Genomic DNA, 22,291 nt, shown 5'->3' on the forward strand with positions numbered 1-22,291 from the left:
TCTTCCTCCCCGGGCCGGTAGTTGGAACCTGCCCGGCCGGGCCCCCCCCCGCCCCCTTCGGAGCCTGCCTGTTTACTCGCCGGCGGGGATGGAGGCTGACGGGAGGCCGCGGCCTCAAGAGCGGCGCTCGCCATGAAGCTCCGGCCGCCGCGCTATGAGAGGTAGGTGGGTGAGGAGAGAGAGAGGGAGACGCTGCCGCGGACCCCGAAGAAACCCGAGCAGATCCCTTCCCCTTGACTCGCCGCCTCTCGCTCCCTTTCCCCCTTCCTTCCCTTTACTATAACCCCACGGTATATAAACTCTTCCGCCGCCTCCCCCCTCTAGATAATATCATTTATTAGGCCAACCAAAGCAGAGCGAAGGGGGGAGACTTAATGTTGGCTTTGAAAGCTCTTTTCCGTGTCGTTTCTGTGTCCCTTGACCCAAGTATTGCCCTAATGTTACGGGTTTGGGGTTTGTTTGTTTTTTTCCCTAGAGGCCGACGAAGCTACCTTTTTTATTTTCTGGGACACCTTCCTTCCCCCGGCTTTCACTTTCTCAACTTCTTGTAAGAAGTTGTGGTGGTTTAAGCTTTCCTGCAAGGCCCCTTCACTCAGGCTGCAGGTGGGGGTTGGAGAGAAGACGTTTGGTTGTAAGCTCCCCCCCCCCATGCCCTCTGTAGCTGCTCAGAGACCCTGGGGTTATAATAGCTTCACACGGGGGCTGAGCTGGGCTGGGCTCCAGGATCATTCTGTTGCCTTTCTGTTAATGCTGATAACAGTATTTTACGGGACTGGAAAGAACAGTGTTTTTAAATTATTATTACTAAAGTTTCCAAATTTTGAAATTTACAAATGATCAAAATAAAAAGAGAATTCCATAAATTCCCATGGACTTCCCTCCTCCCCTTTGTGGGTCCTTATGTTAACTTTTTTCCTTCCGCATCTTCTCTATTAATCCAATTCTATTAAATCTCCATTACAACCATAGTCCAGTGTTCAACTACAGTACAAGTATTGTTCCAATCCTAAGAATAATTTTAATTGTTTACAATGATTTTTAAAATAAATTATATAATTTTCCCCATTCCTTATTAAAATTTTGGTCTTCCCGATTCTTAATTCTTCCAGTCATTTTTGCCATTTTGGCAAACCCCTGTGCATGTTTGCTTAAGAAGCAAATCCTACAGTACTGAATGGTGCTCGCAAGCGGGACCCAAATGCTCCTCCCTTCAAATATGCTGTGGCTTGGAATGGGTTATGGGACCCATTTGGATGGGCAGTGAACAAGGGCAGAGACCATTAAGACGACTCCCTCCTCTCCACCCGCAGGGGCAGTTCTTCCTGGGGCCCACTGCAACTTGTAGAGGGAAAAGGTGGGGAAACCAACTGCAGGTGGTGTCTGGAAGCAATGGCAGCCAGAGTCAGGCTAACAGGTGGTTGAGGGTAGACTGAGGTAGGTGGGGTTGTGCCTTGATCACCTGAGTGAACCAGGTGCCACTGCTTGAGGGCTCTAGATTCAGGGAGGTAGCCGTGTTGGTCTGATGCAGTCGACCAACTTGAGGGCTTTCTGCTATCCACCAGAAAACAGTCTGGGGACAAGGAACCCATTCCTTACTACTGGCCTCTATTTTTTATCTGACACTCTGTTATCCCTCCCTTCCTCCAAGGAGCTTACAATGTCATATACATCAGTGATTCCCAATGGGTGGTCTGCAGACCCCAGGGAGTCAGCACAACTCACCCAGGGGGTCTGCAGCACCACTCACACAACAAAAACTACCATAGAAATATCAAGATTTTCAAAAGTATGGAGTTCATGGCTTGGCTTTTGAAAAACAGGGGGTCTGCTGTACATAGCTAATTGGGAACCACTATTGTACATACCCCCCCCTTTTTGCACCATTTTATCCTCGCAACAGGGCTAGGCCGACAAGTAGTGACTGGCCCAAGGTTACCCAGGTTATTATTTTTAATTGGATTTCTTAACCAGCCTTCATCATAAGGTCTCAGGGTTGGTTGAAACAATTTTGAAAGACAAGATTAAAATCAATTGGAACTATTTGCAATCAAGAGAATACGGTGGGTTCTAAAATACATATATTTTGGACATCAAATGCCACGTTAAAGAGGTGCATTTGCCACATTCAATGAAAGCTACAGAGTGCAGGTCAAACCTCCCTGGGGAGGTAATTCTACAGATTTGGGGCTGCCACAGTGAATGCCCTCTCTTGGCCACTGCACCCCCACACCATCAAATGTTTGAAAGTGGTGTAACTTCTAAAAGGCCTTATGACTGAGTTGAGATTCGAACCCAGGTCTCCCTCACGCTCCAACCACTACACCACACTAGTTTGCCACCTCTGCTTGTTGATATATGGATTTCTGTCTATGAAACAGGAAGACCCTGTTACTTTTGGACAGGTGTGCACAACCTTTGGCCCTCCAGATGATGCTGAAATACAGCTCCCATCATCCCTGGCCATTGGTCATGCTTGCTGGGGCTGGTGGGAGTTGTAGTACAGCAACACCTGGAGGGCCAAAGGTTCCCCACCCTTGCTCTAGGAGCAGAATGATAGGAGACTTAAGGTTGGGTACATGCCAAACATGATTTCCCCCGAAGCATCATGGGAGCTGTATTTTGGCAAGGATGTTGGGAGTTGCAGCTCTGTGAACTACAGCTCCAGGATTCTTGGAGAAAAGCCATGTGATTTAATTGTATGGTGTATAAAGGTAAAGGGACCCCTGACCATTAGCTCCAGTCGCGAACAACTCTGGGGTTGTGGCGCTCATCTCACTTTATTGGCCGAGGGAGCCGGCGTACATCTTCTGGGTCATGTGGCCAGCATGATGAAGCCGCTTCTGGCGAACCAAAGCAGCGCAAGGAAACACCGTTTACCTTCCCGCCAGAGCAGTACCTATTTATCTACTTGCACTTTGACGTGCTTTCAAACTGCTAGGTTGGCAGAAGCAGGGACCAAGCAATGGGAGCTCACCCCGTCACGGGGATTCAAACCCCCAAACTTCTGATTGCAAGTCCTAGGCTCTGTGGTTTAACCCACAGTGCCACCTGCGGTGTATACATAGCCTAAATATTATTTAACTGGAATTTTAAATTTTTTTGAGTTAGTTTCCAGAATTTGATCTCCAAATGAATAGTTATGATTCAAGGGATCTAAGAGGACGATCCCTTGTGACCATTCAAATTGGAAAATTACAAGGATTCTCTTGCTGACAGAGTTGCCATCTGTCATTTCCTGTGTACTTTGTGAGATGACTTTAATAACAGATATTTGCAGCGCTTGGGCTGGGGACTTTTAAGGGCTATTCTGTGCAAATGTTCCTGAATAAGTGTAAAATTTTAACTACCTCCATGCAGTTCCTTCAGCTTTCACAAACCTGCACCTGCCTCGTAATTCTTTTGAAGGCTGAACATACCACAGACAGAGTCATTTAATCTGAGTTTGAGAACCACACAGGGCCAGCTTCTGGCTGGCTAAGGTTCTAATGGACCCCTATATGCCCAGACTCAGCAGATAGCTGAAGATCTATCAGAAGCTTCTGTATACAGACTAGTAGTCCATCTAAGTCTGTATTGTCTATGTCAGGGGGTCAACAAACTTTTTCCTCAGGGGGCCGGTCCACTGTCCCTCATACCTTGTGGGGGGCTGGACTATATTTTGAACCCCCCCCCCACGACTCTCCCCTCCCTTCTCCACAGCACCAGACGAGCCCCGGTGGCTGCTTACCTGTGCCTTGCAAGCGGCAGAGGCTGGTGGCGGTGGCAGAGGGACTATGACCCATGGTCTACGTTGACTGGCAGGGGCTTTCCAGGGTTTCAGATAGAGGTTTAACCCAGCCCTTGTTGTTGTTTAGTCGTGTCCGACTCTTCGTGACCCCCTGGACCAGAGCACGCCAGACACTCCTGTCTTCCACTGCCTCCCGCAGTTTGGTCAGACTCATGTTTGTAGCTTCGAGAACACTATCCAGCCATCTCGTCCTCTGTCGTCCCCTTCTCCTTGTGCCCTCCATCTTTCCCAACATCAGGGTCTTTTCCAGGGAGTCTTCTCTTCTCATGAGGTGGTCAAAGTATTGGAGCATCAGCTTCAGGATCTGTCCTTCCAGTGAGCACTCAGGACTGATTTCCTTCAGAATGGAGAGGCTTGATCTTCTTGCAGTCCACGGGACTCTCAAGAGTCTCCCTCCAGCACCATAATTCAAAAGCATCCATTCTTCGGTGATCAGCCGAAGAATGGATGCTTTATGGTCCAGCTCTCACTTCCATACATCACTACTGGGAAAACCATGGCTTTAACTATACGGACCTTTGCTGGCAAGGTGATGTCTCTGCTTTTTAAGATGCTGTCTAGGTTTGTCATCGCCTTTCTCCCAAGCCCTACTTGGGGTTAAATCTGGAACCTTCTTCATGCAAAGCGTATGCTCTACTGCTAAGCTACAGCACTTCCCCTAATAACAGATGAAGATTCCGGTCCTCATGGTTCTAAAACAAGGGCTGATTCAATTAGAAACCATTTTAAAATTGCTTCTTTGTTCCTCCTTAGGAATCATCTCGTCAAAACCGAGCAATTTGGAGCAGATCACCTCCAACGTGCTGCCATGCAGCCCCACTCAAATAATCGCCACGGCGCGGCAGGAAACAGCAACGGTACCTCAGCCTCTCAGTGCACTCACGGAGCAAGGTCGCCAGGAGAAGGATCTTGCCAGCATGGAGGGGACGTCCACATCCAGCTGAGCTCTGCTCTGGGAGAGGCAGGCGAAGACGCTGGCTCCAGGCAGCACCTGCAGTCAGGGACTCAGAGCCATTCTCGCTCCCACTCCCACGGCGAAGCTCGAGGGCCTCAAGATGGCGGCTCGGATTTGGAGGAGCAGAGCGGCAGCTCCCTTTCCGAGCTCAGATACCTCCTCCACTGGCTACACAAGAGTCTCCCGTACATCTTGATCCTGTCCCTCAAACTCCTCATGCAGCACATAATGGGTAGAGTACAAGACATTGCGCGCTCTGGAGACAACTGCATTTATCTGGGTTTGAGGTTGAAAGAGAAGCAGCAGGTTGTGCTTCCAGGCCAGGGGATTGAAACAGTTTTAGCGCAATCTTGAAAACTAGTTTGCCTATATCTGGTTTCCCTCTTAGCCTTGATCACTGGAAAACTTTCTTGGCCAGTTTCTGGCTTCTGAGATTTCACCAGACACCACCCGTATGATTCCATGATTTGCAATAATAAGGACTAGAAGGTGGTGTTTTTTTAAAAAAAGAAAAACAGTTAAAGCTGAAATTTTCAAAGGGTGGTAGAATTTTGCCCTCAGTGCCACATATTATGTGAGTTATCTGCTTCTGGAACTGAAACACAATTCAGGCTGCCTTTAAACCTGTTGCTGCTTTTACTACCCACAATACCCAGGATGAAGACTTATTTCTGCCTCTCCTTTGGGATTTTAAATTGAAAACGGGCAGCTTTATTCCTCCTTATCCTTTTTACAGGTTGAAATTAGGAGTGGGGAACCTCAAGCCTGGGGGCCAAATGTGGCCCTCCAGGCAATCGCACCCTGCTCACAGGGTCCTGCAGATCTATCATGTGCTTTTAAGTTTCAAGCCCAAAAAGGGGGAGGAAGAACCTCAGGATGCTGCTTGAAATTGAAAAGTTTGTTGGAAAAATTACAGTTGCCCTGTGCATTTCATTGCCTTGCCTTCTTCAGGTCCACTGTAAAACAAAAACAACAGCGACACAAGGAGTGTTCAATGTGCTTCAGATTCAACAGCATTACACCAGTTGGTTTAAACTGGGGCTAGGGAACTTGTGGCCCTGCAGATGCTGTTGGACTACGACTCCCATCATCCTTAATCATTGACCATGCTGGCTGAGGCTGATGGGATCTGTAGTCCAAGAACATCCGCAGGGCCACAGCTTCCTCATCCCTCCTGTAAATGAAAGAACTGATTAAAATTATTTATTCAACAAATCTTTATGACACTTTTAAGGAACACAGTCAAGATAACAATATAACAAATTGCAATTCAGAACTTAAGCCCAACAGCTGTCTAAAAGCTTGCAAGCACAACATGCTTATCAAACACAATATCTTATTTATATTTGTATGCTCATGGTTTTATTAATTTCACTGGGACTATTCTGAGTAGGTAGGATGCAGCCCCTCTTAGCTAGGCTACCAAGGCTTGGCAAAAATTGAGAATCCCTGATCATAAGCCCCTGTACTACTATGGCCTTATGTACAGAGTTAGTTATCACTGTACCATTCCCGAGGTCTTCCTGAGAGTCCTTCTCCCTCCTCTTCTCTTGGGGCTTTCCATTCTCCTTTCCTGCTTTCTGAAATTCCGCTGCTGAGAAGCTGCTAAAATTCATTTTAGCTTTTTCAGTTTATTCTTTTGTGGTCATATACTCGGGGACCCTTGGCTTACTGCAAAACTAAAATTTTGAAACACCAGGTGTCAAAATCTGCAGCTCCCTTCAGCCAGATTAAAAATATTCCTGAAATCTACCCATTCTTTTTTCCATCACTGGAGAAAGGTTCCACGATGGCTAAAGGTTTCTAAGCAACAGAATGGTTTTAAAATTGCCAACTTGTCTTACAAGTCCTGAAACGTTACTGGTCCATCAAAATGACCAGCCAACAGATCTGGGCTAGCCATCTGTGGCACACAGGATGCAGTCCTTGGATTTTTTCCTGAATAAAAGACCCAGTTGACATAATCCTCCTGCCTTAGTCATTTGAAAGTGATTTTTATTCACCGTGGGTGTGGCTGTTTCCCATTGGGACTGATAGGGCATAAGGCAGGGAGCCCAACAGTAGGTGGAGCTAGAGCAAATGTCTGGCCCATCTACAGCCAATGACTAGCTTCGCCCCCATTCTTCTCCTTGCTGAGTTATGCAAGGGGCAACATTGAGACTAAGGAAGACAAAGCTGACAGCCAAGGCCACCTGCTGGACTGGTTGTAAGAGGCAGACGGGTGGTGGCTGGTTGAAGTTAGACTGAGGTTTATGGGGCTGTGCCCCATTTGTACTAATAGGCCAGCTGCCACTGCAACAGGTGACCAGGTGAGTGGGTGTTTATCGGCCTGGTGCAAACATATATAAAAAGACCTCAAGGCGCTGCTGAGTTAATGCAAATGTAAACAACGATGCAAGTGTTGTTTGTTTGATCTAATTTATTCCAGCTTGATTTATTAGATGCAAACTCTCCCCAGTGTGGTAAATAGCTTGAGATTTTTTCCAGCCAGCCAGCACTATGCCCTAATTGCATAATAGCGAGGAGGATGGGGTGGAATATCGATGAGCAGGGAAACGGGAGAGATGGCAGTAAAGGTGAGGGAAGGTCTACTGCAAGAACATTTTTCCAGCTAGTAGAAGCCCCTCAAATTTTGGCCTTTAGCAGGTACTGCTGTGCCATGTTTAGACCTCTCCCTTCAGCGATGAGAGCTAGAAGCATGCTCATTACTATTTAATTCATTGGAATTCTCACTAATCTGATGATTTGTATAGGGTACAGTCAGAGCCGTGCAGTACAGCAGTGCCCCTGAGTATATAGTGACTAATTATTTTTGTTCTGTTGTCTAAAACAGTTACAATATATACTATGCAATGCCCTTTTTAATTTTGCTGCTTTGTTTTAAAAAACAAAAATTAGTTTGATGCATTTTTTTGGTTCTTTTTCTTATTCTTTTTTTCCGTTTTGTAATTTACCCTTTTTTCCTAATAGGCATTTCTCTGGGAGTTGGGCTGCTAACAACTTATATGTATGCAAACAAAAGCATTGTAAATCAGGTTTTCCTAAGAGTAAGTATTGACCTCTCCGGCGAGGTTGTAAGTATTTTTTTAAAGCTTCACTTTACCCAGGAGATAGATGCGTTCTTGACAGAAAAGTGGAACAGAGTGTTAATTTGACAACACACACATTCCGTCGCTTAAAATAAAAAAGGTTGATTTAAGAACAGCTGCAAAAATAGAATATAGTTATAATGAACCATTTACATAATATTTTTCCCCGCCTGCTTTGATGCAACCTGAACATTTCTGCTGCGCTCAGCACAAACTGACTCACTGCTTAAAGTTGCACACAGGCCTCCGCCATACTTTTCCCTCCCTCCCTCCAAGTCTAGCCTGGGGAAAAATTCTGTGAAACTCGCAAACTAGCTCGCTACTTTGTGGCTGTGCTGATCTCATTGTAGCTGCCATTATAGATAATTGTCTTCAGTCTGGCTCAGCTATCTTAATATTTTTGCCAGCTAGCAAAGATCTTTCTCTTAAACTAGGGCTTTTGGGGGGGGGGGGAATGAATTGACCATCAGAGCTTGCAACAAAAATATTGCAGTGTGAAATGCTCCTTTTCTGAATGCCAGCCAGTCATGCCCTTTCACAGGATACTCCATTCCATTCCCCTCTTGTTTCCCCTACTCCGCCATTCCCTGCAGTCAGTCAGCATTCCATATCCACCGAGCATGCTCAGTTCTCACTAAGCTCTTTTGGGCTCCCTGCCTGTTTGCAGGGGCAGGTTTGTACTTGTGCAAATTGTGAGATCTTCCTAAGCCTTCTGAGACATCCCATTTGGTGCATGGATGGCACTGTTCTGGTTACACAGCAATCCACACAGTCAGATAATGGGTCCACTCTTAGTATATAGGTCTCTACATCTTGCCTTGCTGCTATTTGTAACTCATGTGGCATTATTTTTCTCCCATTATATTTTATTGGCATTGCTTTGATTTGGGTTATAAGCCATACCTCATCCTACTTGTTTGAAAGGCAAAGTATAAATACTGTGTGCAAACAGCTTGTCATGTTGTAATAAAAGTAGTCATCTTTCCATCTTTGAATAGAGGTTGAAAACAAGAATCCTGAGTATGGTTGTTCTGAAGAGGCAGTTTCCCTTAAGGCTCTTCAGAACCATAAACCAAGTAGTTATGATCGCAAAATGTTTTGAAAAATCGGTCCCTTTAGCAAGGGATTTCCTGCAGAATTTTTCGTTTGCTTGAAAGATTGCATGTGGCATCTTCTCTCACTCCTCGCCTAGCACTGAAAATCTGTTGTTTAAAGCAGGTGTGGGGAGTCTTTGGCCCTCCAGATGTTGTTGAACTACAACCCCCAACAGCCTCAGCAAGCATGGCCAATGCCAAGGGATGATGGGAATTGTAGTTCAACAGCATCTGAAGAGACAGACGTTCCCCACACCTGGTTCAGTGGGATAAACTGCTCAAAGTGTTGGGGTAATAACTACCCATGTGGCTGTCTTTTTGTGTATTTGTCTACAGCTGTTCTTTATCCTCTTTTGGGGGGGGCGAGGGGGACTGCTCACTGTCTCATTCCAAAGGTGGTTCAGGGTGGGCTGTCAGCTTTGTGATCAAGTTGGTGCCAATTCCCAGTAGGGGCTTCTTAATAACATAGGCTCCAGCGTAGCATCACATACAAATATGTACATTTGCATTTTGCATACGAAATCCCCCCCTGAAAAGAAATGTGGAATTTCTCTGCTTTCCTGCAGCTTCTAAAGGTGTTTGGCAGGGCCATTAGGAGGAATGTCATCCCCACAGGTCCATCAGGATATGGCTCCCAGTGGTGCTACCAAGAATCTTTAAAAACCTTCCCATTGAATTCAGTGGGGCTTAATGCCAGGTAAATGGTATTAGGACTGTAGCCTTAGATTGCAGAAGTAGCAGTCCGGCTAATGAAGTGGAGGGCACATTGCCTCTGCCACTCGTTGAACTTCATCTCCCATCACCCCTAATCAATGGCCCTACTGTCAGGGTCTGGTTTATTTGGAGTCCCATCCCCAGGCCTGTACTCCGAAAACTCGCTTACAAAGCCCTCTGAGCTCAGCAGCCTCTTAAATGGAGAATGAATGGCAAAATCACAGCAGCCTAGCATCTTGTAACTCGAAAATGCAGTCATTTGAATTAACCATTTGAAAACTCTTATTGTTGCAGGAAAGGTGTTCCAGACTGGAGTGTGTCTGGTTACTGGCATTCCTAACAGGATCCTCTCTCCTTCTGTATTATACGTTCTACCCTCAGTCTCTTCATTACAGGTAATTCAGTGCAGGTTAGAATTTTTTTCCTTCTGAACGGCAGTAAAAACAGTCTTCCTTGATGTGTAATACATCCAGACCACATCTATACCATACATTTACAGCACATGACTTCCCCTGCAAAGAATAATGGGAACAGTTTTTTGTTAAGGGTGCTGGGAATTATAGCTCTATGAAGGTTAAACTATAGTTCCCAGGATTCTTTTTTGGGGAACAATGCTTTAAATACATGGTGTGGGTGTGACCTTACTCCCCAGATGTGCTGATGATGGACACAAGGTGCCTTTAAAAAATGGGTGGGTAATTTCTTTATTTCACTACTGTTTATTTCAACAGCTTGTATCCTGCTTAACACTGTTGCTTCAAAGCGGTGTGCAATAAAGTTACCCCCCCCAAAAAAAAAGATACAACTGAGATAAAATGGGTTAAAATGAACCATAAAATTGGAAAAGCTTACTCGGAATGCCAGATTTAAGTTGTTACCAGCTGTGGTGAACCAGTTACCAGGGGACCAAACTGCAGGTGTCACAACCCCTTACATCTTGTTTGTGGGCTTCTTCAGAGCATTTTTCTGTTCATGGTTGGAAACAGGATACTGGTCTGGGTGGTTCATTCCAGGAGGGCTTTTTATATGTTGGATAACATACTTCGATGGATGGAAGGAAGGGAATTATAATCCAGTCTTGAAAAGTCCTATGGAAGAATTAGTCATATAGAAAGTGAACGACTGGCTTGGTTTTTGCTTGCTATTCTAAACACCCCATAGGAAAAATAAATTTGTAAAAGGTGATTTCTTGAGAACCTGCTAGAGTAGATGCAAGGCCAGATGAAGGCTGCTAGAGGACCGCCCCTCCCCCGAGATAGTCGTCCTTTTTGTTCAACCTTTGAAGTGTGGCAGTTTCACCAGACACATCTTAAACAAGTCTCCTCTGGCTGACGGATCTGTGTTCCGGGTCGTTTTCTGCCTCTTTCTCCATTCCACAGGGCCTACAAATCAACAGGCTTATCTCCCAATTGCTGTTGGAAATGGCAGCCCTGTGTTGAGCTCTCCAGCCTGTAATGTCTATTTGTACAACTTACTGGGGGTGGGGTCCTCTTTCTCCAACATGCCCTGTTGCTGCTACGGCAGATGTGTTGCACTCCCATTGCTACCCAGTAATGTGGGGGAATGTCTCTGTGCAGCAACAGCCCCATGTTTTTGAACTGGGTAAGTCTTCCTTTTGAGTAAGACTTCATGCCTGCCAGCTCTTCCCTGACAGTATTATTCTAAACTGGGTGCTCTGGTTAATGGCAAATGTGTAATAATCCAACATAAAATGAGTAAGTATATGGGAGAAAGGCTCTCATGTCTGGGAGCTAGTAGAGGGGGCGCAAGCAGTTTCTGAGCTCTGGGCGCAGTACTGCGCCTAAGATTTCAGATTAAAACTGCAGAGTGGAAGGAAAGGAGGACCTTTTTCAGCCTCCCCACTTCCAGCCACTCTGAAGACTGGAGAAGAAACCCTCTTAAGAATATTAGGGGGGTGGGCAGGGGAAGCATGGCCTTGTGTGTGTTTTTTGCAGTCTTCAGATGAGGCCATGTGAAAAATGAATATGAGATTTTAACTGCAGTTCATTCATTTCCAGCTTTGTATTCTTGTTATTAAAAAAGTGTGCCTAGACATTCCATTGTTGTGCTCATAACCTAGGTTTAAGGTGTCATTTAGCTCCGAGCTTTCATATCTCTGTTTCTAACACTGCTTGCTAATGGGGGAAAAAAGCTTTTGGCCGTAGCATTCTACTTGAAACGAGAAAGTCTTTTTGCATTTCCATTTCAAGGGTGCTAAAATACTTTCTGTGAAAAAATGTCTTCAACTTACAGTCTCCTTTGCCTTTATTTTGTTTTTTTAAAAGCTTGATCCTTTTAAGTCCTACTGTGGATTACACAAATTTCTGGGAGGTACTTTGGATCGTGGGGATCACAGACTTCATTCTGAAGTTTCTCTTCATGGGCTTCAAATGCATCGTTCTCTTGCTGCCTTCTTTTATCGTGTCTTTTAAGTCCAAGGTAAGAAAATTTTGTTGTTGTTGTTGCTGCTATTTTTTAAAAAAACCTATTTTTAATATGAGTTAGAAATACCCAGTTGTATCACTGTCACACGCTTAACTTCAGCTTGTGATGGTAAAACTTACCGTATTTCATTGCAACGAGAGAAGCACTTAGGTTTGCAAATTCCTAGGAAAGGCTTCCTTCCCATCAGAGCAAGAAGGCTGAGCTTTCAGAAGGGCTGAACTGGAAGGGAAGGCATTTGTTGTAAGAACATGAGCAGAGTCCTGCTGGACCAGGCCGGTGGCCCATGTAGTCCTCATCCTTTTCTCACAGTGGCCAACCAGATGCCTGTGGGAAACCTGCAAGACATCTCGAGTACAATAGCCCTTTCCCCTCCTGTGGCTTCCAGTAACTAGTACAGTGACACTTTGGGTTACAGATGCTTCAGGTTACAGACTCCGCTAACCCAGAAATTGTACCTCGGGTTAAGAACTTTGCTTCAGGATGAGAACAGAAATCACTCAGCAGCGGTGTGGCGGCAGCAGAAGGCCCCATTAGCTAAAGTGGTACCTCAGGTTAAGAACAGTTTCAGGTTAAGAATGGACCTCCAGAACTAATTAAGTTCTTAACCCGAGGTACCACTGTATTCAGAAGCAACCCTGCCTCTAATTGTGGAGGCAGAGCCTAGCTGTGGTGTGGTGTAGTGGTTAAGAGCGGTGGATTCGTAATCTGGTGAACCAGGTTTGATTCCCCGCTCCTCCACACGCAGCTGCTGGGTGACCTTGGGCCAGTCACACTTCTGTGAAGTCTCTCAGCCCCACTCATCTCACAGAGTGTGTTGTGAGGGAGGAAAGGAAAGGCGATTGTTAGCCACTTTGAGACTCCTTCAGGTAGTGACAAAGCGGGATATCAAATCCAAACTCCTCTTCTTCTTCTATCCTGGCTAGTAACCATTGATGGGCAAATTCGTGGAGGGTAAGCCTAATCCTCTTTTAAAGCCACCCAGGTTGGCAGCCATCACTGGCTCCTATGGCAGGGAGTTCCATAGTTCAACCAGTCAGTTTCCGGGGTGGAGAAATGCCATAGGGCAGGGTCAGGAAAAAATGCCTCCTTTTCCACACATTTCAGGGATTGAGAGCCAGTGTGGTGTAGTGGTTAAGAGCGGTAGTCTCGTAATCTGGGGAACCGGGTTCGCATCTCCGCTCCTCCACATGCAGCTGCTGGGTGACCTTGGGCCAGTCACACTTCTTTGAAGTCTCACAGCCCCACTCACCTCACAGAGTGTTTGTTGTGGGGGAGGAAGGGAAAGGAGAATGTTAGCCGCTTTGAGACTCCTTAAAGGGAGTGAAAGGCGGGATATCAAATCCAAACTCCTCTTCTTCTTCTTCAAAAGGTGTTGGATGCTTAGAGGTCCCCGATTGCTTTAAAATAAAAAATAAATAAATAATAGAGGTCCCTGATTGCTTAAGTGCCTATGTGACTAGTTCAGCAAGCCGTTCCACTTGTGCTAGAGAGGCTTCCTTTTCCCTTAGCACATAGCCAAATCCGACTCAAGGGGAGTGAAGTTTGAGCCATCAGCAGAGGTGGGGAAAGCAGTGGCTGTGAACAGCCACCAAGGAACGTAGGGTGAAGAAGTCTTGAGTCAGCTCTCCTTAAATAGTTTTCATAGCATGAGAATAAAAACATTGAAGTGAAGTGGGGCTAACACCTGTCTTATTAATGAATGGCAGCTTGCATTGGCCGAAGTGGTCTTGAACTGTCACTAGCAAGAAGTTAAGCATTACCCTTTAAAAAGAAAAATGCACACCCTAAGATGCATATATATAGTAATTAGTGGTGGAAGGTACTTGACAAAGTAATGATGTCTCAACATTCATGCTGACTTCTCATAACACTTTGATGTACGATGAAAGAATAGCAGGCCCTTCATCTGGCTTAAACTGTTTAGGTGAGAGGAGAAGGGCTTAATGACTGAATAAAATCTGGTTTGCTTTCAGACATGGGCAACTGGACAAAAATAAATCATTAAATATTATCTTGTTAGAGGTGAATAATGAAAATCCTGCCAGTTCAGCAGAGATCTGAGTTATTGATTTGGTAAAAAGAATGTCTGGGAAGCTTTGCCAAGCAGAGATTCCTGGCACTGCTGCAATTTTATTTATTATGCTAGAAAGCTGAACTCCTAAGAGCTGCCTGTGTCCATTTGTATGATGGGGCTTTTTAATTACAAAAAATAGATATACCTCTTCACAGGCTTCCGCAGCTGTTAACCCCATGGGTTGTGTCCAGTGTTAGTCATGTAGGGTTAGTGTTAGTCAGTGTAGGCCCATGGAAATAAATGGATATGATTTACATAGGTCTGTTGATTTCGGTGGGTCCACTCTTGAGTAGAACCTAACTGGCTACAACCTTATATTTGGTCCAGGCTTCTGGCATTAAGCATGATCTGCAAGAGCAACAGTGGGGAAGCTCTGGACCCTGGGTCTGAGCTGCCAGGCCCTACCCCATTTGGCTCACGAGCCTTGCCTACCCGCCCTGCCCCTGACATCAGGTGGCAGGTTAAAGACATGGCTTCTCTGCCCAAAATAGGGCTTGCTTTTGGCATGGATAAGAATCCCAGTGAGAATGAAAACAAAGCTCATTGGGTGACCTTGGAGTAGTCACTACCTAGGCTACCTCAAAGGGCTGTTGTGAGGATAAAATAGGGGGTTGAGGAGGGATGAATTCATGTATGCCATCACAAACTCCTTAGAGAATGGCATGGCAGCTGAGTTTATGGAAGCTTGCAGTGATGGGCAGGTAAGAAATATCAACGATCTTCTTTGTGTGCTGTAAACCAGGGTTATTGGTACATGCTGTTGGAAGAGCTCTGCCAGTTTTACCGCAAGATCGTCCCTGTGCCAGTCTGGTTCCGGTACTTTGTTGGCTTGAGGGAGCTGGACAGCGCATTGGGGTGGAGTCTCGGAGTCTTGATGGCCCTGCTCTACCTCATCCTAAAGGTAAACTCCAATCTGATGCTAAACCCTCTTTTCTTAAAAACAGCGTGGCAAGAGGCAGCCTAGGTGTAAACACAGCAGCCGTGTGTGTGAGATTGCATGCACCTTGACTTTTTAGGCCTCGGTTTCTTCAGCTAACAAATGTCAAAAACTTTTTCTGTGTTAACCCGGAGCAGCTAGAGCCATGCTTGGCTGGGGCAAGGTGCCCAGCTGGGTTCCTTAATATCAGTTTTCCCTGCACAGGAACCTCCCATCTCTCCTTCTAATAGAGAATTTGGATGGTAAGTCGTGACAAACAGCCAGTGTGGAGCCGCCAAGCAGGAGTGTTGGCATGCTCTGGGGAACCATTTTGTGTGTGCGCGCACACCCACCCACATACCCACATCCAGCTTAGTAGCTATTGAATGCTGAGTGTAACTTGGAAAAGATGAATGAAAAGCTAGGATGTGGGGGGCATAGCTGGCCGGCACACAGAGCAAGAACAGCCTTTGACTAAGATATAGGTTGTAAATCACTGAACAAGACGGCAATTCTGGGACCAGTATACCTTAAGAACCTATCAAATTTCCAAGATTGGTATTCAAGGGAGACCCTCCTCCCTGCCCCATCACCCCCTAGATATATGGTGGGTGGTATGCTGTTGTGTCTGTCTTAATACATTGTATTTACTGTAAACTGACCTGACTACCCCTTGACAGAAAATCAGGGTAGAAATCTTTTGAAATAAAACAAGTCTTGATTGTGTTAGCTTGCAGTTCTAACCTCACTTGGCTGAGAGGAAGCCTCACTGAATTCAGGAAGGCTTACTTCTGAGTAAGCATGGTTATGATAGCAGCAGTCTTTTGGGATTTGTTTTCTCAGCCTGTACTGTTTCAACTTTTTGTCTTTTTTGTGAGCATCTCTTATTTTGACTTTAGCTTCATTCTACCTGCTCTAGGCTTATAGGAGAAAGCCCACAACTTTTAAGTGTTGTTACATGACACTTAAGACCCCTTCAGTGTTGTTTTTTTAAAGCTACATTACTGTTAAAAGCTAGTTTACATCTATTTCCTCTCATGTTATCTTTTCAGCTTCTGAGCTTCTTTGGACATCTGAAAAATTTCAGACGAGTCTTGCGGATATTTTATGCACGACCAGTGAGTATTTGTACCCTCTTAAGAACATTTTTCTTTTCTGTTTAAACAAACCACAGTTCCCTGTGACATTCAAATTTGGAGCTGTGATTTAAAAAACAAAACAGGGGAGGCGAAGGTCTGGCCATACTGCTGTTGTTGGACTACAGCTCCCATCAGTCACAGCTGGCATAGCCAATGGTGAGGGATGGCAGGAGCTGTAGTTGGACATCTGGAGAACACTAGGGTGAAGGCTGATGTACTTTCATATAGAAGCAGCCTGTGAACCAGGAAGTCCACACCGGTGTCATAAATATACCAGACACCTTGTCTGCAATATATGGATAACACTACTACTCTACCAGAGGGGACTGCTGCAATGATTATTTAAACTGTACATACCTGTGTATCTGGTGCCACTACCTTCCTTGATAGAAACCAAGTATTTGAGCCTGTTCTGTACCTTCTCTCTCTTTGCAGAACTTCGGCGTCGCAGCCAGCAAGAGGCAGTGTAAGGAAGCGGAAGACATTTGCTCCATCTGCCAAGCTGAATTTCAGAAGCCTGTTCTTCTCATCTGCCAGGTAACTCACCAGTTTTATTCTCCTCCCGCTGTCCCAACATTGTTCTGAACAGCCAAACAATTCCTTAGACGCTTACCCAGAGTTCCTCAGTGCATATGTTCAGCAATCAATGGTGGACAAGGTTCTTTGATAAGACAACCTACCACCCACCTTCACTGCTCTTTCCTAGAGTGAAGAAAGTATGCAACTCATTGCCCTCCACCAGGGATGGGGAGTTTCAGGTCTGGAGGCCAAATGGAACCCTCCAAAACTGTTTGACCCTTCGGACATCCCTCACCAGCCCTGCTTGGCGCTTGAGTGTTTTTGCCTTGCTGGGATGCATCCTTAAACTCTGGATCAAGGATGGAGAGGTGTGTTTGTGTGTAAAGGTATACTTTACATTCGTTGCTCCACCCACTTTTGCCTCTGGCCTCATTATTATTATTATTTATTAAATTTATATACCACCCTTCATCTGAAGATCTCAGAGCGGTTCGCAAGATAAAATAAAGAATAAAAGCACAAGAGAGGGAATGATGCCCTTGAGCCGAGCCCTACACCAGTTAAGGGATTTAAAAGTATGCTGAATGTTACTGAGTTGCTGAGCTCCTTTGCACCCCATTGTGCTCAAAGCAGCCTTTCTCGTTTCAGCACATATTTTGTGAAGAATGCATAGCTCTGTGGTTCAACAGAGAGAGAACGTGCCCCCTGTGCAGAACCATCATCTCGGACCACATCAACAAGTGGAAAGATGGGGCAACTTCCGCACAACTACAGGTCTATTAAAAACCCTGTCGGACACAAGAGCTACAGTTTGAATGCTGGTCTTTACCGTTTAAGGGGGTTGGGTGGAAAGGAGGCGTTAGAAGAAAAAGGTACTCAGGGGGTTAAGTCTACATACGTCCATCTCTCAGCTGCTGCAGGACTTGGGTCCATTCAGACACAAAGCAACTTGCTTGAAAGCTGCTTTTTCATGTTGAAGTCACCCTTCAGTTGCTGGTTGTGTATAAAACACGCCAGAGCTCTGTTCTTCAACCTTGGTTCCCCTGGTGCCTTTGCACCAGAATGCCCATCATCCCTGACCATTACTGGCAGGGGCTGCTGAGAGTTGTAGTCCGATTTCATGAGGGGAACCAAGGCTGAATAACATTGGTTGAGACGTGCTCAAAACTTTTGGCAATGCTGCAGGAGCAATAGCCTCAAATTCGGTTCCATGCAGATGTCTAAACCAGCCTGTTACCAGAGCACGAATAGGATCAGTATTGCATGTGATATGCTAAAAATCCAGTTTGCACAAATCTTGAGATTCTATGAGAGTTACCACTTTTATGCCACTTGGCTCCTGTAGAAGCTGCTGGTTCCTTATCCCTCCTGCCATTACAGCAGTAGCTACTTATATTCATGCAAGAAAGTCAGGAATGAATTTTTTGCTTCAATTATGCACACATAATTTTTCTACTTTTGTAAGCCTGGATTTTTAAAAAGCAAAATCTTATACTATATTTTGTCATAAACAACTACATTTTATTACAAAGGGGAAGAGATCTATTTTAGTGATACTTAAGACAACAACCTGTGGTATACCTAAAGATTGGTGAGAATAAAAGCAGTTTTAATCTATTGGTCTGGGATTTCTCTTACTACCTCTTCTGCACGTATACGTTTTCCAACATATCATCAGTAAAACGGCTTATAAAAGTAACAAGTAAAGTTTGCAAAAATTAAAAAAAACAACACTTCATTTCTCAGACGGTGACCATTTTGCCCGGGGGTTCTGTTCCTGGCCCCCACATGCATCTGCGAAGTGTGCAGAAGCCCATTCCACCCCCATTCTGCCCTTGTCCAGGTCCAAAAGGACCTGTGCATCAGTGGTCACACATCAATTGGATGTGTGCAAAATGGTCACTGTGTCTGTAACAAAACGGCCTACAAGCCAAGGTAGAAACATGGCGCTAGATGTTGGATTCCCAACTGTCGTCATTCTCAGCCACTAGCGGGCCACAAGTTGCCCATCTATCTTAAGTTAAGAAATTAAGGTATAAGCACAACACTTGGCTCGACAGCACATCAATACATGTTTTCTGAAAAACAAGTCTGTTAACTTGGAACTAGATCCAAGTCATGACTATCCCTGTTGATTGAAGAGTTGTGACTGACATCTGTGTCACTGAGCAGTCATTTCACTGTATAGTGAAGTTATGCTGTAAAAGCGGTGTGTATGTTGTTTCTTTTAAAAAACCAAACTCCAAATTAAGTCTACATTTGGTTTGAAAAGCCCATCAACTGCCCCTTGATCTGCAAACAGGAACTGCAAGCAGAGATTCTCAAAGAGGGTGCACAATAAATAAATAATCAATATTCATACATTCATTCAAAGTTGCATTTAATTGCTATTTACATCCATTTGTTTTGAAATAAAGTATATATTATTACAGTAAATAATACAGAATGAAATGCAGGGAGGGAGTTTTGACCCCTCATACCATTCTTAGTAAGGCAGCTGTAGAATCTGATTCTTAACAGATGGTTTACAAAGCCAGCTAATGTCTAGCAGAATGAACACTTCCTTAAAGCATACAGATGAAAATTCAAAACCACCAAATCTTGAAGCCCTTATGCAGCTTTCTCCCGCTTCATTTCCTTCCCCAAAGGCTCACAGACACCATGATGTAAACATGTTAATTTCTGAAGATGCCTGCGCAGTTCGAGACACCAGAGGTGATGAAACCTAGATCCCCATTTGCTCCTCTTCCAACAGCTTAGGGACAGCTGCTCACACCATCAAATATACTAAGCTGTCTTTGAGAAGAGACCAGGGATCACTCTAGCACTGCTGCTGCCCAGATTTGATTCATATCAGTAGGGCTGAGAAGGGTTTGCTGAGCAGATGTGTGTGGCTCAGCAATGTTTGGTGGGTTGATTAGCATCCTCTTGCCAGAGAGGACAAGGTAATAATATGGCAGCTGGGGTTTTCCTTTTCCCTTCCAGGTTCAGACCACCTTTCCTCTTTCAATATACATACCCAAGAGTGGGGAAGCAGTGGCACTCCAAAGGCTGCTGGTCTCCCAGCAATCTCAGCCAGCATGTGGAGAGCCACAAGTGTTGCCAACCCTGTCTTAAGACTCCCAAAACAGGAAGAAAAGAGGAACCAGTTCATGCATAAACCTGGGCAAGGATTCTTAACACACTTCCCTTCCGTGATAATGGGAGCTACACATAAAATTGGGCCGACGGTGCATAGCACCCAGACCATCTACGTGATGGGTGGGGTGGGGGAGGTGATAAGCCACACAAGCCCACTTTGGCCGGCTGAGTGTTATCAATGCGGGCCTTATGCAATTAGGAGAATGCAAACCCTGTTGCCCATTAAACGGCATACAGATCCCAACTAGCTACTATTTCTTGGCAATTCTGGGAGCCTTCACTTTCATAAACAAGAACAAGAGCAGTAAAGGGGAAGGGGTGGCTCCACCGGACACAGCAACACTGTAGATCCGGTGTGGGCAACTGTTGGCCCTCCAGATGTTGCTGCGCCACATGTTGCATCATGCTTGGCCTTTGGCTGTGTTTGCTAAGGCTGATGGGAGTTGTAGTCCAGCAACACCTGGAGAGCTAAAGGTTACCCACACAGGCTCTAGAAAAGATGTCCTTCCATCAAGTAGGTTAGAGCACAGGGGTTATAATGAGAGTCAAACACTCGAATGCTGTCTAATCTCCCCCCAAATTCCCATGGGTTGCAAAAATTCAAATGCACCATGTATTCAACAGGGAATGGCAACAGTTGAGATTTTAACACACCCACCCATAGATCTCTTGGGATGGGAGGGCTCTCAGGCCAGCTGACCTATTCACTTCTCTGTTCCTCAAAGTGAACAGTGGAATACAACGAGCACTGCTTACATTTCACTATCATGGATCTCTAGTGGAAATAATACATGGTTCAAGTTTAATGCTTAAATATGTGGTTAGCCTCAGCAGGTATTAATCCCATTTTTTTTAATAATATAATGGTACAAAAATCTATAAAAATCAAAATTATAGCAAAATCCCAAGATTATAATTAAAAAAGCACATCTTGTACAAAATAAATCTTAATTCCTATACCTCAATGAAAACTTTTAAGACTTTTTTTTAAAAAAGAAAGCACTTAAGTTCTCTGACAGTCACGGCATTTCACACACTAGCATTCTTTCTGAAGTCATACAGGAGTAAGAATCCCACTCCTTTTCAAAGTCTTGTGACTAATATAATATTGATACTATAACAGCTATATACAAAGAGAGAGAGAGACACAGAGAGAGAGAGAAATCAAGGTTTGGATATCTATTTATACAAATAAATACAGGATAACCCCATATTGCATAGTGTGTGCTTGCTGTCCCAAGTCAAGATTCAAGAGTTTCACAGTTCAAAGATGATGAACACAGTTTAGGAAGTCGACTTAAGTGAAATGATTAAACTGGAAAACAGATTCAAAACACTTTTGCCACCTTCTGCTGACCCTATTAGCCAACCCGATGGTTATATTTACCCAGAGCAGGACCACACACAAGATCACCAGAGATCTCTCATCTTAGAGAAGAGGTAGGGCTAACCCACTACCAAATGGGGCTCATTCTAAATTCGGCTCTTGTATGACTCCTGTCCATTTCCGTGGGGCCTGCCAACGTCATGGTTTCCAGATGTTGTGGGGCTAAATTTCCATCAGCCTTAAGCCAGAATGGCCAAAGGGCAATGGAAGCTATGGTACACAACATCTGGGTGGAACCATGTTTGGCTACTCAACATAATCTGTCACACGCCAGGGAATTGTGCCTAACAACACTCCTGCTACTCAGAAGTAAGTCCAATGAGTTCAACAGGACATACAATGGCACACGGGATTCCAGCACAACTGATTTCTGGTTTTCACAAAGCACAAGTCATCATCCACAACTATACTACCTCCAATACATAAAACGTGAGTGAACGGCAACGTCAGCTTCACTGCATACTAGAGAAGCGATAAACATTCGGTTGTCTATAGTCATGGAAGTTGCCTTGACGCAGAAGAGGGGCAACTCTGGCCCTTCCAGGTTCAAACCACCTTTCCTCTTCCGATACACATACCGAAGAAGTATATCATCCCTCCAACTCCCATCATCCCTGATTGGCCACGCTGGCTTTGGCTGATGGAAGTTGGGAATCCAAAAACAAGTGGAGGGCCACCAGCCCCTGCCTTAGCCGGATTTCCCTTGCAAAACCAAAATGTGGAAAAACAGCCCTAATAGCTCTTCAAAGCCAGCAAAAGCACCCAGGAACTGCCAAGTCGTGCCCAAGGCCTGGTTGAGACATTTATGCAGGTAGAGAACATCTTGACAAAAAGCCAAGCACTTCCCACCTTCCACCAGTTACCTGTGACGCAGGCAAAACATAGGACCCTCCCCGCTGCCGCTCTCAAACGTGCAATTAGTTTCCCCGATAAGATTACATAACCGAAGCTCTCGCACTTCTGGCAGCATGGCGTTGCTAGAATCATGCGTTTCCTGGGCAACCTGCATCCGCCACAGAAAAATGGCGTCT

The 22,291-nt window shown here is 45.0% G+C and overlaps 2 protein-coding genes across 2 annotated transcripts in view; one reads left to right on the plus strand and one right to left on the minus strand.

Moving 5' to 3' along the window:
• The window catches only part of LOC310695414 (uncharacterized protein), a 62,083-nt gene extending 61,354 nt beyond the window's left edge, over positions 1–729 (minus strand). Inside the window, exon 1 of the mRNA XM_083479779.1 lies at positions 492–729. The gene's annotated coding sequence lies outside the window, so the exon portion shown is untranslated. The remainder of the gene's footprint in view (positions 1–491) is intronic.
• On the plus strand, positions 21–18,349 carry RNFT1 (ring finger protein, transmembrane 1). The gene is made up of 9 exons (XM_083480063.1): positions 21–161; positions 4,541–4,974; positions 7,713–7,789; positions 9,934–10,034; positions 11,925–12,078; positions 14,901–15,059; positions 16,127–16,192; positions 16,649–16,750; positions 17,381–18,349. Exons 1-9 carry the CDS (start codon positions 133–135, stop codon positions 17,513–17,515), a joined length of 1,257 nt encoding a protein of 418 aa, XP_083336189.1. The 5' UTR covers positions 21–132; the 3' UTR covers positions 17,516–18,349.
• Positions 18,350–22,291: the final 3,942 nt, after the last annotated feature.

This window comes from Podarcis liolepis, assembly GCF_965112155.1.
Source record: "Podarcis liolepis genome assembly, chromosome: 16".
NCBI classification, from domain to species: Eukaryota; Metazoa; Chordata; class Lepidosauria; order Squamata; family Lacertidae; genus Podarcis; species Podarcis liolepis.